Source organism: Paroedura picta, chromosome 3, assembly GCF_049243985.1.
Source record: "Paroedura picta isolate Pp20150507F chromosome 3, Ppicta_v3.0, whole genome shotgun sequence".
NCBI classification, from domain to species: domain Eukaryota; kingdom Metazoa; phylum Chordata; class Lepidosauria; order Squamata; family Gekkonidae; genus Paroedura; species Paroedura picta.
In genome coordinates, this window is record NC_135371.1 from 1,103,044 (window position 1) to 1,119,945 (window position 16,902).

General features: G+C 48.3%; 1 protein-coding gene across 1 annotated transcript; it reads right to left on the minus strand.

Moving 5' to 3' along the window:
• Positions 1–889: 889 nt before the first annotated feature.
• On the minus strand, positions 890–14,794 carry LOC143834133 (uncharacterized). The gene is given in 6 exon segments (XM_077330740.1): positions 890–2,000; positions 4,782–4,785; positions 9,757–11,673; positions 12,739–12,816; positions 13,988–14,102; positions 14,345–14,794. Coding segments are annotated over 6 exon segments (3,648 nt in total). The 5' UTR covers positions 14,768–14,794.
• Positions 14,795–16,902: the final 2,108 nt, after the last annotated feature.

Below are 16,902 nucleotides of genomic sequence, written 5' to 3' on the forward strand. Positions count from 1 at the left end.
TGAGCCTTAGAAGAGGGCAGTATAAAATGTAATAAAATAAATAGCCCCACCCCGCAGAACATGCTGCTTTTTCAAATGCACCCCACATGCAAAAAGCAGCCCCCCATCAAGATAATCTTTAAAAACCCAAGTTCATTATACACGTACTTCTTTATTACTGGATTAAATAACAATTTGAACTTGGGTGAACTTGCCGGGTATCCCCTCGTTGCTTCCAGGCCTAACGATATTACGAAAGGGCTAACAGGCTCTGAAACAGTTAAGAATCGTCCTTTGAACTGTCCAGTTTTGCAAAACTTAACAAAGAATGGAAACAACTCCCTTCCATGTACCGATCAACAAGCAATTGTAGATAGGGAATACTGAAAATCTATATCCCTAAAAACACCTCACGACACTATTTCATGGCTCAACAATGATTAAGGATTCTCCCTTGTGCGGATTGTCTGAGAAACAGGAAGGCTGAATCTCTGCCTCATTCTCCTGCCTCACAGTATTTATTAATCTGCCCCGTATTGTTAAGGAAATATGGGCTGGTCTTGAATATCCTTCCACTCTCAGTCTACATTCCGTCTTTCTTCCATGCGAGATCTATTTAAGTTCTGTCTTAAATCTGAATATTCCTATCATTTCTTCCAGATTAGGGTCAGGATTCTGGGCAGAAACAAGCCCTTTACAAGAGTTTACATGGTTTAAGTTCTTTCTCTGGTCTGTGGTTGTCTGTTATGTGTGAAATAATAGAAAAAATATTTCATGCTGTGGAATTTCTCCCCATACTCAAGAGATTTCTGAAGGATTCTACCCTGTGTGGGTTCATAGTTGCCTTTGAAGAGCACAGCTCTGAATGGATTTCTTTTCACACTATGTGCATTACCATTGGTGAATTTTCTTAGATGCTGCTGAAAAGTGGTGCTCCAGTTGAAGGCATTTCCAGACTTTAAGCATTCAAAAGTTTCTCTTCTGTGTGTGTTCTTAGATGCAGTTGAAGATTGTCATTACGACTGAATCTCTTGCCACACTCTGAGCACTCAAAAGGTTTCTCCCCTGTGTGTGTACGGAAATGGTCATGAAGATGGCCACTCCTACTGAATCTCTTTCCACACTCTGAACATTCAAAAGGTTTCTCCCCTGTGTGGATTCTTTGATGTTGTTGAAGATTGCCGAGTTCACTGAATTTCTTTCCACACTCTGAGCATTTAAACGGTTTCTCCTTTGTGTGGGTTCTTAGATGCCGTTGAAAACTGCTACTGTAAGAAAATCGCTTTCCACACTCTGAGCATTCAAAAGGTTTCTCCCCTGTGTGGGTCCTTTGATGTTGCTGAAGATTGCCAGCTCCACTGAATCTCTTCCCACACTCTGAGCATTCAAACGGTTTCACCCCTGTGTGGATTCTTAGGTGCTGTTGAAGACTACATCTGTGACTGAATCTCTTTCCACACTCCAAACATTCAAAAGATTTTTCACTTCTGTGGGTTTCTTGATGGCGTTGAAGATTGCCACTCTGACTGAATCTCTTTCCACACTCTGAGCATTCAAAACGTTTTTCACCTCTGTGGATTCTTTGATGTTGTTGAAAACTGCCAGCCCCACTGAATCTCTTACCACACTCTGAGCATTCAAAAGGTTTCTCACCTGTATGGATTCTTAGGTGCTTTTGAAGACTACATCTGTGACTGAATCTCTTCCCACATTCTGAGCATTCAAAAGGTTTCTCTCCTGTGTGGGTTCTCTGATGCAGTTGAAGATGGCCACTCAACCTGAATCTCTTTCCACATACTGAGCATTCAAAAGGTTTCTCCCCTGTGTGGGTTCTTTGATGTTGTTGAAGATTTCCAAGCTGACTGAATTTCTTTCCACACATCGAACATTCAAATGGTTTCTCCTTTGAGTGGCTTCTTAAATGCCGCTGAAAACTGCTACTATAACAAAATTGCTTTCCACACTCTGAGCATTCAAATGGTTTCTCCCCTGTGTGGGTTCTTAGGTGCTGCTGTAGTTGGCTACTCTGACAGAATTTCTTTCCACACTCTGAACATTCAAAAAGTTTCTTCCTGGATTCGGTTTCATGTTGTTGTTGAATACTGCCAGCCTCACTGAATCTCTTTCCATGCTTTGAACATTCAAAAGGTTTCTCCCCGGTATGGATTCTTTGATGTACAAGGAGCTGTGATCTGTATTTATAGTACCTTCCACGCCAAAGGCATTTACCTGCCTTTATTGTAATGTTCCTTGGGAAGTGTAGATCTCCCTTTCTTCCATCAAAGGATGCCATTCCATTCTTTGAACACGTAAACGGCTTCTCTTTTGAATGAATCCTTTGGTGTTTCATAAGGTCTGGTTTCTTTGATACTCTCTCCCTGCAGTCTGAGGAATTATAACATTTATCCCCTGCATTTGTTTGTTGATGTTTCAAAAAGTCTGCTCTGCAATGGAAGCTCTTTTCACACTCCAGACAAGGATGGATCTCCTTTCTACTGTGCATTTGCAAATGGATATTATGTTGGGTTTGATCTGAGAAGTTCATTTCACATTCCAAGCACTGGTAAGTTTCTTCCACCATGTGGATTACCTCTCCCCCTTGGCAAGGAATTGATTCATCCCTCTGCTTGACTCTGTGGCTTCGTTTCGGCCTTTTGGGTCTGCTTTGACTCCTGAAGTTTCTCCTCAGGTCTTCATCTGGTGATAGACGATGCAGCTCTTTATACTCCCCATGGTTCTGATCACCTCCTGTTGGAAGAGAGAGAGAGACCCCATTAGGAGTCACACAAGGAGGTCTGATTTGCTCTTGAAAGACAGAGAGCAGAAACACCTTGATTTCTTTTCCATAACTGTGAAAGGAACCACTTACAGCCAACCGCTTGAGAGACTCACTAGCCCTTCTCTGGGGATCTGGGACGCATTTATTTCCAGGACTGTCACTATCTACATGTCCCCCAGAGATCTATTAGTCAGAATTTATTTAGGCTCCCCAACCCCAAAGAAGTAAAACTGGCCTCAGCTAGTACCAATGCTTATTTGACCCTGACCCCTGGGGGTGTAGAAGAGGCGTTCCCATAGATGGAGGGGTCCCAGACCATACTTTGAAAGTAAGAGTCAAAACCTTCAACCTGATCTGGTTTCCTATCTGGAGCCACTGCAGTTGGGAGAGCACAGGTGTAATATGTGCTCTCTATTGGGTCCTCATGAGGACCTGAGCTGCTGCATTCTGGACCAGCTGGAGTTTCCAGAGCAGCTTCCAGGGCAGCCCTGCATAGTGTAATAACTGGGCAAGCCTGAATACTATTTATTCATGTCCCAAATTTTGAATCGTGCCTCCTTCCAATTGCAACAATTTACAACTTTGGCCCTGCAACTTTGGCCCACATGAAAAAGCCTTACCCAAAGAGGCCACGCTCCCGTAGTTCTCCAGCATGACTTCCGTGTAGAGAGCTCTTTGACCCGGATCCAGCAGGGCCCACTCTGCCTCAGTGAAATACACGGCCACCTCCTCAAAGGAAAAGGGACGCTGGAAGAGAAAGCAGATTCTCTTGTCGGGAGTTCATGCCAGGCAGAGGAAGCACACTGGGGGGGGTGGGCAATTGGGGAGGGTGCAAGAGGCAGAGTTTGGCCTCTCTCCTTTGGACACCTCAGCAGTGCCTGCAGCGCCAAAAACTCCTCCTTGAAAGGGGGAGGGAAGGACCCAGGCTGTCCCCTGCTCATCTCCTCTACCTGGACTACACTTGCAGCAGCCATTTCCACGCCTCTGCCAAGATAATGGCTGAAAACCACCCGTCCACTGCCTGCGACAGAGATAAAGAAGGAAGAAAGATTGTTAGCCTAAACTCCCTTGTTCACTAGCTTATCTAAATCCCAGTTTGTGAGCCTCCTTGTCAGGGCTGTGAAACCCTGACATAGGCACACCCAACCAAATGCGTAAGGATTTTAAGTAAATTGTGGGAAGGGCAGAATACAGGCACCAAATGCTCTGAAAACCAAGAGGTGACCTTGGCGTCTAGGAAGACCCCAGGGGAACAGCAATGTCCTCTGATGCCCCTATAGTCCACACATAGTCCACTCCAGTCCACACATCACCCCCGAGCATGATACGGGTACCAAATGAGTAAAGGGGTACAAATGGGTTCGAGGGGTCTGATTGGCTGGTTTGGCAGGGAGTTATCATGTGGCTGTGTGTGGATGGTGTGACACAGTTAACTGATGGAACAGGAATAACTTTTGCTCATATATTCCTACTGTTATGATGGTCAGTTCTCAGTCTGACGAAGGGTGCTTGCACTCGAAAGCTCACGCCTTGAATAAATCTTTGTTGCCTTAAAGGTGCTCCTGGACTCTGATTTTATAGGGGTACCAAGCTACAGGCTGGCATCCATTGTTCACTCTCTTCTTTCTGCCTGTGGCCCACCAAGCATTTCCAGAGGCATGGTGCCACAGAACATGGGTGCTCCATTCACTTGCCCTGGCTAGGAGCTGCGCCCCAGACTGCCTTCTATGAATCTTAATTACCTTTCAAGGGAGTGGCCACCACTACATGCAAAGGCCCCGATTCCCAGATACTGACTGCGTTCCGTACAGAATTATTTCCATCTTCTCCTGTCCCAAACCGCCTATTCAAGAAACTGCCTTACCACGTGAGAGGGCATCTTGGGCATGCTCCTGGGCCTGAGCCCTCTGCCCTTCCTCCAAAGGAGACCCTTCCTCCTCAGAGAAGTCAGCTTCCATCTTCACTGCTGGTCCCCACATCTGAAAGGGCAGGAAAGAGAAGGAATGGACCAGGATGTGGAGACCATCCTTCCCCAGTCCCAGCCTACTCAGCCCTGCACCAGCTGGCCAGGGGCAAGAATCAGGGTTCCCCACCCCAGCCTAGTGAATTCTCTAGACGTGGAAATATCTGGCTGGAAAACCTGAGCATAAGGATGTCACTTGAACAGAGCAGAAAAAAACCCTTCACCTGCTCTGCCTCACTCAGGAGGAAGCCTTCGGCCAGGGCCACCGCCTGGGAGCTGCTCTCCGGCCCGCATCCTCTCACCCAGCCCTGCATCTCCCGGGGCAGGAGGGCCAGGAACTGCTCCAGGATCACCCGGTCCAGCATCTGCCTCTTGGTGCTCCTCTCCGGCTCCAGCCAGCGGCTGCAAAGTCCGTGGAGCCGGCTGCAAACCTCCCGGGGCCCAGCGGCCTCCTGGTAGCGGAACTGCCGGAAGCATCGGCTGCGTACTTCTGCCGCCATGGTATCCTGAACGTTGGTCTCTGTCACAGCTCTTTGACAAAATTCAGCCCCTTTCTCTGATCTTTTGCTATTGCCGAGTACCTCTGGTTCCTCTTCTGCCATCTCATTCCCCTTACTTTGGGTTGCCTCCAACGCTGGAAGATACCTTTACTCATGTGGCTATGAAGAGAGAGAAGAAAACATAAAAAAGCCAGAATGAAATGAAAAGGGAAAGGAGCCACATCACTGACCCTGGTTAAAAGATTCTCCAAGGAAGCAGGTGGAGAATCTTCCTCTAATTTTTAAATCCGGATGTTTATTTACCACATAGCATGTGTGTTATGTAGCTAGGAGATCCTAAAATTGTCTGGCAGCCAGGCAAGAGATGTCCGGAGGTAGTTTGCCATTGCCTGTCCCCACTTGGCAACCTGGGTATTCGCTGCGAGGTCTCCCATCCAAGTACTATGAAGGGCAGATTGTGCTTTGGATTTATGTCATTGTGTTATATTATGTATCCAGCTTTCTAAGGTATGCCCATTTGGTCCCTCGGGAAAGTAAATGGTCTTTATTTGGCTCTTTAAAAATCTGTCGCTGATCTTGCGATCTTAGCCTCTGAGAACTGCCTATCAGAGGAGGGGCTAATCTCAACGTAAACTGGAGCCCAGGACAGAGCGACTGACAAGGGCTGAACCATGGCAGATACCCCCTTAGGATGCATTTGGCAAGGGGTCTGCCCCAGTCCTTGGCAGGGGGGGAAGGGTCAGAGGAACATGAAGCCTCTCCAGGTCAGGGTGAAGGGGCTGCCTGGATGACCAGGGGGAAGCATCAAACCCCTAGGGAAATGGCAACGCCATGTATGGCATCGGAAAGCTATTCAACATAAATCTAATAAATCTAATAATAACAACAATAACAACAATACCAGCTCCTTGCCCGAAGCACCCGGGAGCCGCCGGCCTCCCTCCCGGGACTGAAAAGCTTATCCCCCCCCCCCCGCCCCATGACTTACTCGCGCGCAAGCCTCCCCGGGATCCGGCAGCAAAAGCCCCCCCGCCCCCTGCAGCTCTGCAGCCCCCTCCCCTCCCCTCCCCGGCCTCTGGGGCCCTGCAAGTGCCAAGCAGCCATGCCTCTCTAGGAAGCGACTCGCTGGGCTTAACCCTTTCGGGGCTGCAGGAGGAGAAGAAAGGCTCCCGACCCCTCCCGCCGGGCAACTGGGCGGGGCTGCTCGCGAGTCCCTCTGGGTGCAGGAGGGCCCCCCCGGGAGAGCCCCGCCCTCTTCAAAGTGGACTTGGGGGGCAAACGCGAAGAGCTCCCGGCGGGAGCTGGCAAGCAGAGCTCTCCCAGCCCGCCTGCTCTTCCACGGGGCTTCCTCGGCCACCCTGGCGCCCCTTCCGGCGACCCCCGCTCCTTCCCCGGCCCCTCCGCTGCCCCTGACCCCGAGGCCTTCCCCCCCCCCAGGCCGGCCCTGACCCCGAGGCCTCCCCCCCCCAGGCCGGCCCTGACCCCGAGGCGAGGCCAGAGACCACGCCCCCTCCCTCGCTCCAGCCGCCCTCAGCGAAACTCCCGCGCTTTTCTGCCCCTCCCCCACCGCCCTTTTGTTGCCCAGGCAACAGAACCCCCCGTCCTGTCTGGGAAGCCCCACTCCAGCCAATCAGGACCAGGCCACGCTCTGATTGGCCCTCACCGCCCAATAGAAGCAGGGCTTTGGTACGCCCTTCCCCCACGCAGGCCCCTCCTCCTCCAGCATTTTCACCTCAGCCCTCGAGCACTGGGGGGGGAGGGGAGTGGGTGGGATTGGGGCCACTTTGAACCCCCCCCCCGGCGGTGCTTTGATGCGGGTGCGGGACGGGAGGAGACCAAGATCAGAACTGGAGCCTCAGGAGGGCAGAAAGCCATGGACCCCCCCCCCCCCACCCGCAAAACTGCCTTTCCTGTAGCTGCTTTTCTCCTTCCAAGGCAGGGATTTCCCTCCTCACAAAGATCCATCTGTCATTATATTCCTAGCCCACCCTTCTTCAAAGGTTGAGCGTGGGTTAGGACATCTGAATATGCAATAGAAATTTAAATTTAAAAACTTAACCTTAATTGTGACCATATATAACTACATAATAATAATATATTACTACTAGCTTCAAAGCCTGTTCCTAAGAACAAGCCTTGAAAGGGTCCCCTCCCCTGGCCAGGCAGCTAGAAGCCGGATCAAGTGGGGCGGGGGTGGCCAGCTCATTAGCAGGCCCGGGACAGAGCTCAGCCCAGCCTAGCAGGCCCCTTTGCCCAGGGCCCTCTCCCCTTACTGCTGCTGGCTCCAGGCACTGAGGTGCATCTGAGAGCAAAGAGGCTAGAGTCCAGTGACAGGGCGGGAGCTAGAGGGGCAGGGCCAATCAGGGTGCAGCCAGCTTTGATCAGCCCTATTCCAACTCGGACAGTCGGATACGTTCCACCCCCCAGACTGTTTCACAAATATATAGAGGAACCATGGATAAGGATTAGAAAATACAGAGAGTATTCTGCCCGCCACCACATCTTATCAAGAGGGGGGAAAGGGCGAGGAAGACAATCTATAAAATATAACTCCATAGATGAACATTACATTATTTAGGTGTCTTAGGATACAGATAAAGAGGTCAGTGAGTTTCCAGGGTCTCATCGGAACAGCTCTGCCTTGCAAGCTTTGTGGAACTGCTTCAGGTCCCACAGGACCGGATCTCATTGGGCAGTGTGTCAAAAACAGAACTCTAAACTCGATACAGTCTTCAATCTGGAGCCAGTCAGGTGATGCCTAAGGGCCTCTTCTCAAAATCACATTTTTAAAGTCATAAAATAAATACAAAGGATTATGAAGGAAATAGTTATACAAATATTTTCAAAAAAAACAAATTTATTTTATAGTAATACATGTGCTTCGAAGTTAAAAACTGTAATGTGAACTGTCCAGTTGTGCAGAACTTTAACAAAGAATGAAAACACTTTCTTCAGTGTATTGAACACAAAACAACCAGAAATAGGGAATACCAGAAATCAATGTAGATGCCTCAAGTTACCAATGTGAGAACACCTGACTTCACTGTTCTATGGCTGAATGCCGAGTTGCCCAAAAGTTGGTCAGCCATGTCGCACAAGAGTCTGTAGACAGGAAAACTGGGATCGTGGGTGATCTAGGGGTGGGTCTAAGAATCATCCTAATTTAAGAATAGTGATGAGTGTAAACAATACTTCAAGACATATACAACTACAACTACAACAACTTTAATGGGATATGAAAATATCTGTGATGTCCCTTTCATGAGAGTTACTGGTACTGTTAATACTACAATGCTTTTTTGCCAAAATTTATAATTGAAGGAAGTGCTGAATTTCAGCTAGAGGTTAGTGAAAGAGGCAAGTTTTCCCTGTCCAAGTAGACAGATCCCCTGAAATCTATCCACAGATATCTCCCATCCTTGACTTCTCTATTTCCTCACAGGATTTGGAAAGTGTGTGTTTTTGCTAGTTTTGCGGGCGTCAGAAGTAGGGCAACCACTAAAAAGGCCCACCTTCACATAACTACTTTTGGCGCATTTCTGAGCCTCCAATACTGGGTAATTCATATAGCTTCAGCAGAACCAAGTATAGTAAAAAATTTGACCGTGTGTGGATTATCTGAGAAACAGGAAGACTGGATTTCTGCTTCAGCCTTTTGCTATGTGGTATTTATGAGGTTCCTTCACCTGTGTGGATTTCTCAATGGTTAAGAAGCTATGGGCTGATCTTGAATCTCCTTCCACACCTAGAACTCAACCTTTCCTTCTTCCCTGTGAGATCTGTTAAGAGTTCTGTCTTCAGTCTGAATATTTCTGTCATTCCTTCCATGTTAGGGTCAGGATTCTGGGCAGATGTAAGATCTTTGCAAGAGTTTGCATGGTTTCCTTTTTATGGTCTGTACTTGTCTTCCAGGCAAGAGAACAGCTCTTTTCACAAGCTAAGCAGTTATAGGTGTTCTCCTTGCGAGGGTTCTTTGATGCCACTGAAGATGGTCAAACTAACTGAATCTCTTCCCACACTTTTGAGCATTCAGAAGGAATGTGTGCACAGCTGCTTTTGAAGACAGCTCTGAACAGAACTCTTTTCACACACTGAACACTGAAAAGTTTCTCCTCTGTGTGGGTTTTCAAAGACTGCCATTCCCACGGAATCTCTTTCCACTTTCTGAGCGTTGAAAAGTCTCGCCCTTTAAAATGCTTTAGAAGGTTTCTGCTGACTGAATTTCATGCCACAGTCTCAGACGTTTTGACTTTCCGAGGGTTCTGGGAGGCTGTTGAAATCTGCTACCGTTACACAACTGCTTTCCACACTCTGAGCATTCAAGTTTCTACCCATGTGGGTTCCTTGATGCTGCAGAAGCTGGTCACTCTAGCTAAGCCTCTTTTCGGACTCTTAACTTTCCAAGGGTTTCTCCCGTGTGTGGGTTCTTTGATGCAGTAGGAGATCATCACTGTGACTGAATCTTTTTCCACACTCTGAGCACTCAAAAGCTTTCTCCCCAGTGTGGGTTCTTAAATGCTTATGGAGATGGGCACTCTGACTGAATCTTTTCCCACATACTGAGCATTCAAAAGGTTTCTCACCTGTGTGGATTCTTAGGTGCTTTTGAAGACTACATCTGTGACTGTATCTCTTACCACACTCTGAGCATTCAAATGGTTTGTCTTTTGTATGGGTTCTTTGATGTTCTTGAAGAGCGCCACTCTGACTGAATCTCTTTCCACATTCTGAGCATTCAAAAGGTTTCTCTCCCGTGTGGACACTTAGGTGCTGTTGAAGACTATATCTGTGACTGAATCTCCTCCCACACTCGGAGCACTCAAAAGGTTTCTCTCCTGTGTGGGTTCCTATATGCTTGTGAAGATGACCACTCTGACTGAATCTCTTTCCACATTGTGAGCATTCAAATGGTTTCTCCCCTGTGTGGGTTCTTTGATGCACTAGGAGATCACAATTTTGACTGAATTTCTTTCCACACTCTGGGCATTCAAATGGTTTCTCCCCTGTGTGGGTTCTTACATGTCTCTGTAGGTCAAAATTTCGACTGAATTTCTTTTGACATTCTGAGCATTCAAAAGGTTTCTCCTCTGTGTGTGCTCTCATATCCTCTTGCAGACTGCCACTCTGACTGAAATTCTTCCCAAAATCTAAGTTCTCAAAAGTTTTCTCTCCTGTGTCAGTTTTTTGATGCTGTAAAAGATTAGCAAGGTGACTGAATTTCTGTCCACACTCTGAATCTTCAAAAGGTTTATCCCCTGTGGAAGTTCTTTGATGCTGTAGGAGGTTAGCAAGGTGACTGAATTTGGTTCCACTCTCTGAGCGTTCAAAAGGTTTCTCCTTTGTGTGGGTTCTTAGATGGCGTTGAAAATTGCTACTATAACGGACTCGCTTTCCACATACTGAGCATTCAAAAGGTTTCTCTCCAGTGTGGATTCTTTGGTGCAGTACGAGATCTTCACTCTTCCCAAATCTCTTTCCACACTCTGAGCATTCAAATGGTTTCTCCTTTGTGTGGGTTCTTAGATGACGGTAAAAATTGCTACTGTCACGGAATCTCTTTCCACATTCTGAGCATTCGAAAGGTTTCTCCCCTGTGTGGATTCTTTGGTGCAGTAGGAGATTGCCTCGCTTACCGAATTTCTTTCCACACCATGAGCATTCAAACGGTTTCTCATTTGTGTGGGTTTTCTGATGGCGTTGAAAATTGCTTCTGTGATAGAATCGCTTTCCACAGTCTGAACATTCAAAAGGTTTCTCCCCTGTGTGGATTCTTTGGTGCAGTACGAGATCACCACTCTTACGGAATCTTTTTCCACACACAGTGCATTCAAATGGTCTCTCCCCCGTATGCATTCTTTGGTGTGCAAGAAGCTGCGATCTGTATTTAAAGTACTTGCCACACCGAAAGCATTTACATGCCTTCATTATATTGTGCTTTGGGAAATGTACATTAACCTGGCTTCCGTGTGAGAATGACATTCCACTCTCTGAACAGATAAACTGATTCACTCCCAAATGACTGCATTGGTGTTTAAGCAGGTCAGCTTTCTGAGAAAAACTCTCACCACAGTCTGAGCAGCTATCATGTTTCTCTCCTGCATGTGTGTGCTGATGTTTAAGGAGTTCTGCTCTGTAACGGAAGCTCTTTCCACACTCCAGGCATTGATGGGTCTTCTCTCCAGTGTGCATTAGCAAATGGACATAATATTGGGCTTGATCAGAGAACTTCATGCCACACTCCAAGCACTTGTAGGATTCCTCCACAATGTGAATTACTTCTTGGAGATCCTCCTCTTGGCAAGGAATAGGTTCATCCCTCTGTTCAACTGTATGACTTCCTTCCTGCCTTTTGGGTCTGCTTTGATTCCCAAAATCTCCTCTCGGGTCTCTATTCTTGTCTTCATCTGGCGACAGGCAATGCAGCTCCTCCTCGTCCTCATTCCTCTGCTCACCTGTTAGAATAGAGAGGCCCCTTCAGCAGCCACACTTGGATGTCTGATTTGCACAAGAAATTGAAACTCCCATCCATACTGTATGGTTCAACCTACAGCAGGGACAAGCCCCTGAAAGGCTTAGTTTCAGGGGCTTGTTCCTGCTGTATGTTAAATCATCATACAACAATATGCACATGAAATATGCCTTCCCACCTGCCTGTGTGGACCATCTCTGAAGTTTCCTTCAGCTTCTTGGGTTCTTCCAAACAGAGCCCTGGAATTACCCACAAGTCTCCCCTACATCTGCTGCCGGAATTAAGAGGTCCGGTCTCCACCCAGGCAAGAAGCCAGGCCACCAACCAGGGAGTGCTCACTCACAAGGAGTGTTTTTATCCTTTGGCAGAACGTCTTACTAAACCAAACATGCTTGCTGCAGGGGAGGGGGAAGCCAGAACCTCTCCAAGAGAATAGCACAGCCCAAAGGGCCCCTCGCAGTTTTTGGAAGGGATGCCAGTTGGGGTGGGTGGGGGTGGGGTTAAGGCCTCTAGGTGATGGCTGCAGACAAGCCTGACTGACCCTTTCCCCTCGTTCAGCCTTGCTGTTCTTAAGTAACCCCGCCTCTGTTTCCTTATTAATCATGCAAAAGCAATTCCTGGTGGGAGACCACCGAAGGGCCTTTTCCCCAAGGCCTGCAGGGTTCCCTCCCTGATCATCTGGCCTGAATTAGAACCCAAATGACGGGCCAACCCCAGCCATGTCTTCTGTGTCTTCAGGGCCAGACAGGAGGGTTTCTCCCCCTACTCCCATCACACAGCAGTCAGCCGATAACTTGCCTAAACCCTCAGTCCCCCTACAGGAAGACTCCTCCTTGATGCTTTCCCCTTTAATGCAAAAGAAGGAAAATCCCCCCCTTTCAAATTTGCTCATCCCCAGAGAGATGGACTTCTTATTGCTTGCACATGCCAACGCCTTTTCTCCTCCTCCATCTTAGATATTAAAAGTATCCACAGTTATCCCTCAGCCCATCCAGTTTGTTGCAGGTTTGGGATCCCTGCTGCCCCCCCCCCCCAACTCTCTGCTTGCCTTGTTTACTTCTCCATCCTCTTCTGCTGGGCTTCTCCGGAGCTGCCTGGCTGTCCTCTGGAAGCAGAGTCATCTCCCCTTGAAGCAAAATGTTTGTGAGGGAAAAAGTCCGAAGAAGTTTGCACTTTGCATAGGCACTGCTTTTCTTTCTATTTTTGTTTACCTGATGACCTAACCTGGTTCTCTTTTGTTAACTGAATAAATTTACATTCTTGTGTAAGGAGCTCGTTCCCATCATGCCTTCTGTGGGTCGGTACTGGGAGACCAAGCATGACAATCGTGCAAATTAATACACCACAACACATGTTTTCTCTTTCTTCATTCTGTGGAGCATCTTCCCATCGATGGCAACCAAGCCCCAAACAACAAACGATTCAGCCTAAGGGGAGAGGGAATTCGACCCCCTCCAACCCACACCCCCCATGCCTCATTCTGGCCCCAGGGAGACGGGGTCTGCGGTGCCCAGGGCACCAAAGAAGGCCAGCGGGAGCAGGAAGGAGGCTGGACCTTTGCCTACATGGAACAGACATTTTAAACTATTCCTAACATTTGAAAACTACAGAATATGAACTCCTCATCAAAAAATCTACATTTCTCCCTTCCAGGACTGAAAACCGGACCCCCCCCCACACTTGTGAATGCCCTCTGGGGTCTCAGGACATCCAATAGCAAAGTCTCCCCCACATGGCCACTCTAGGAAACAACTCATTCAGATTAACTCTTTCAGTGTTGCAGGTGAAGGAAAAGAGTAGTGCCCAGAGATGGTTGTGACCCAAAGAGTAGTGCCCAGAGATGGATGGAGGAGCTGAACTTCAGCTGGGCTGCCCATAGTGATACCTTCAATTGCAGCTTGATAGGCCTGCTGATGAGTAACTCTTCACAGGGGTATCGTCGACTCTTCAGCCCTCTCCGCAAATGACCAGAAGGAATGAGGTAAACTCCAGCCCCCTCCCCTTTCACCTCCCGGAGTAAACGTATTCCACTAGCAATGTGTTTTCAGAGGTACGCTGCCCTGGAACATGGAGGCTCCATACGTTTTTCACAGCAAGGAGCTGCGCCTAAGACTGCCTTCCATGAATCTGTCTAGTCACCTTTCAAGGGCGTGGCCATCACTACATCCTATGGCCCTGAATCCCATAACTTGACCCTGTTTTGTGTGTAGATGTGTTTCATTTTCCTCCTATCCTAAACCTTCTACCCAAGAACTTCCCTCTTTCCACAGTCCCATCTGGCCAGAAAACAGTCTTACCACGTAAGTGGACATCTTGGGCCCTCTCATGGCCCTGAATCTTCTGCCATTTCTCCAAATGAGATCCTTCCCCCTCAGAGAAGGTGACATCCCTCTTCGCTGCTGGTCCCCACATCTGAGAAAAGAGAAGGAGCTGGGTAAACAGAGGAAAGGAACTGGCAGAGGAGACGGATCCTGCCCCACTCCCAGACTACTCATCCCTGCATTGACCAGCAGAGCTGCTTCAACCACAGGGGCAAGAATTGTGTTTTCTTCCCAGTCAAGTGAATTCTCTAGAGGGAGAAATATTTATTTATTATATTTATTATGTTTATATCAGCCAGGAAGCCCTAGGATGAGTGAAGGAAGCCCCCTCACCTGCTCCTCCTGCCTCTTCTCTTCATCCTGCCTCAGGATACCTTCGGCCAGGGCCACCGCCTGGGAGCTGCTCTCCGGCCCGCATTTTCTGACCCAGCCCTGTATTTCCTGGGGCAGGATGGCCAGGAACTGCTCCAGGATCACCAGGTCCAGGATCTGTTTCTTGGTGCGCCTCTCCGGCTCCAGCCAGTGGTTACAAAGTCCGTGGAGCATTCTGCATACCTCTTGGGGTCCGTCAGCCTCGTGGTAGCGGAATTGTCGGAAGCAACGGCTGCGTACTTCTGCAGTCATAGTGTCCTGAGCCAAGACCTCTGGCCCAGCTGTTTCCCAAAATTCAGCACCCCTCCCTGTTTGGATGGGATGGGAACCCTTCCTCGATCTCTTGGCAGTTCCAGGCCCTTCTGGGTCCTCCTGCTCTTCCATCTCCTTCCCTTTTCTTTGGCTTGCCTCCAACTGTGGAAAGATAGCTTTACTTATATAACTAAGAAGGGGGAAAGGAAAACACATCAAAAAGTCAAAAAGAAACTAAAAGAGAACAGAGCTACATCACCAACTCTGGTGGAGAGATTGTTCTCAGTACAAAACTGGAGCCTGGGACTCAGTGACTGTTTAATGTCTTAACTGCTGCAGATATCTCCTGAAGAGGCCGGAAATATTTGCTAGTAGCTGTATTCGAGCAGCCAGTTGAGCAGAGGGAAGAGGGCCCTTAAGTTCTCCAGGGCAGGGGACCTGCGGCTGCCTGGAGGAACAGGAGGCGTCAACAAACCAAGAGGAAAATGGCAGATGGCAAAATACACACAGCAGCCAGCAAAATAAAACCAAATATAGGAACTTATTGGTTAAGGTGACAGAGTCAACTGAAATGGATCAAATGGGAAAGTGTCCATTTATCAGACAACAGTCCCCTTCTTTCAGGCTGCCAAGAAATTCTGAGGTGTGCCGATTAAGTCAGTGACTGTACAAAATCAGGACAGCGGAGAGGCCCCGCCCCCACCTGCTGTGCCAGAGGATTTACGACAAAGGTTTGAACAAGTTTGACAAAATGGTGTTACAAATTAAGATTTTTTATTGCTTTTTCCAATGCATAAACCAACACATGTCCTTATCAGAGTAGCTCTGAGAGTGTTAGCTTCTTGAAGGTCACAGGGGATAATTGGCCAGTATAAACTTGTACCAAGAAACAAAGATCTTCTTTGGAGGGCCTATTAGAAAATCCTGAACCAATGCCTGAACCAAAGTTTGGCAGAAACAAGAATTGAAACCATTATTTCACTACAGGGAGCCTTCCTGACCTCTGCAGACAGGCTGTTCCAGAAAAAGGAGACCAATAAGGAAGAGGCCTGGTCACTTGCCCATGTGCAGGAGGCCACCTGCAAAAGTCCCTGCTCAGGCAAGGGAAGCTGTCATGGCAAATCTTAGAAGAAGAGACCAAGTTGCAGGTAGAAGAGGGCAGAAGGAAGCGCTCCACCTTCCCAGTCAGAAGCATTTCTGTCTTTCTAGTTGTCATGGCAGACCATAAGGGAAGGGGTCATCTTGCAGGTATGGAGTGGAGTGACTGCATCTAGTCTAGCTATAGATAATTCACTTTGCCCATATGAACCAGCTGTTGTTCCCTGGCCCTCAAGACATACACTTGTCCTCAACCAGGGCCACAACCTTCTTGGTCCAGGCTCCCACCTGGTGGAATGAGCTCCAGGAAGACCTGGGACCCCCACAGGAGCATGCTCAGTTCCAAAGGGACTGCAAAATTGACTTTTCCACTAGGCACGAATTGTAGAACAACATTAGGATTGGCTTCCTCCTACAGGAACTTTCCTCCCCAGAATAGGAGAGGGCAAGGGATACAGGCACTGGAATGGTAACTGGAGTGTTTACTTACACTTTTGTAATGGCTTTAAATCACATGGCAACATAAATGTTGCAATGGTTATACAATAATATACAAACCCAAATATAAAATAAATAAAAAATAATCAAAATAATAGTCCAATTGCAGCGTTCTGCCCCAGACGGAGTTCCTGAACGGGAGACCCATGGACATGTGCTGCAGTAGTCCAGTCTCGATGTCACCCTGAGATGGATCCAGATGGCCAGATCCACCCTTTCAAGGTGAGGGTCGGCTGAGTTGGAAGGAAGTCTTTTTTTTGTTTGACTGCATTAATTTGCCTCTCCAGCAGTCCTGGGAAACCCCAAGGCTCTCAAGGGAGTCTGCAGAGGTCAGCTGAAGACCATGGGAAGTGGGCAGCAGCAGAAATGTCCTTCTAGACTTCTGCCTTCCCGAAACTCCAAAAGACTTGGGAAAAGCAAGAAGAGCCCGAGAGAAGGCCCCAAACAGATGACGGATCTCCAGTGGCCATTCTTTGGATCCGGCCCGTGAGGGAGGATTTCGCTCCCCCCCACCCACCCACCCACCGGGTGCCCCAACCAGAGGGCCGGTCCGCAGTGCCCAGGGCGGCGGAGGGAGCCAGGGGGGCCGCACGGAGCCCGGGGCCTTTGGGTACGTGGGACAAACACTAAGGAAGGATACATCCCATTTGTAAACTATTTAATCTCACCTC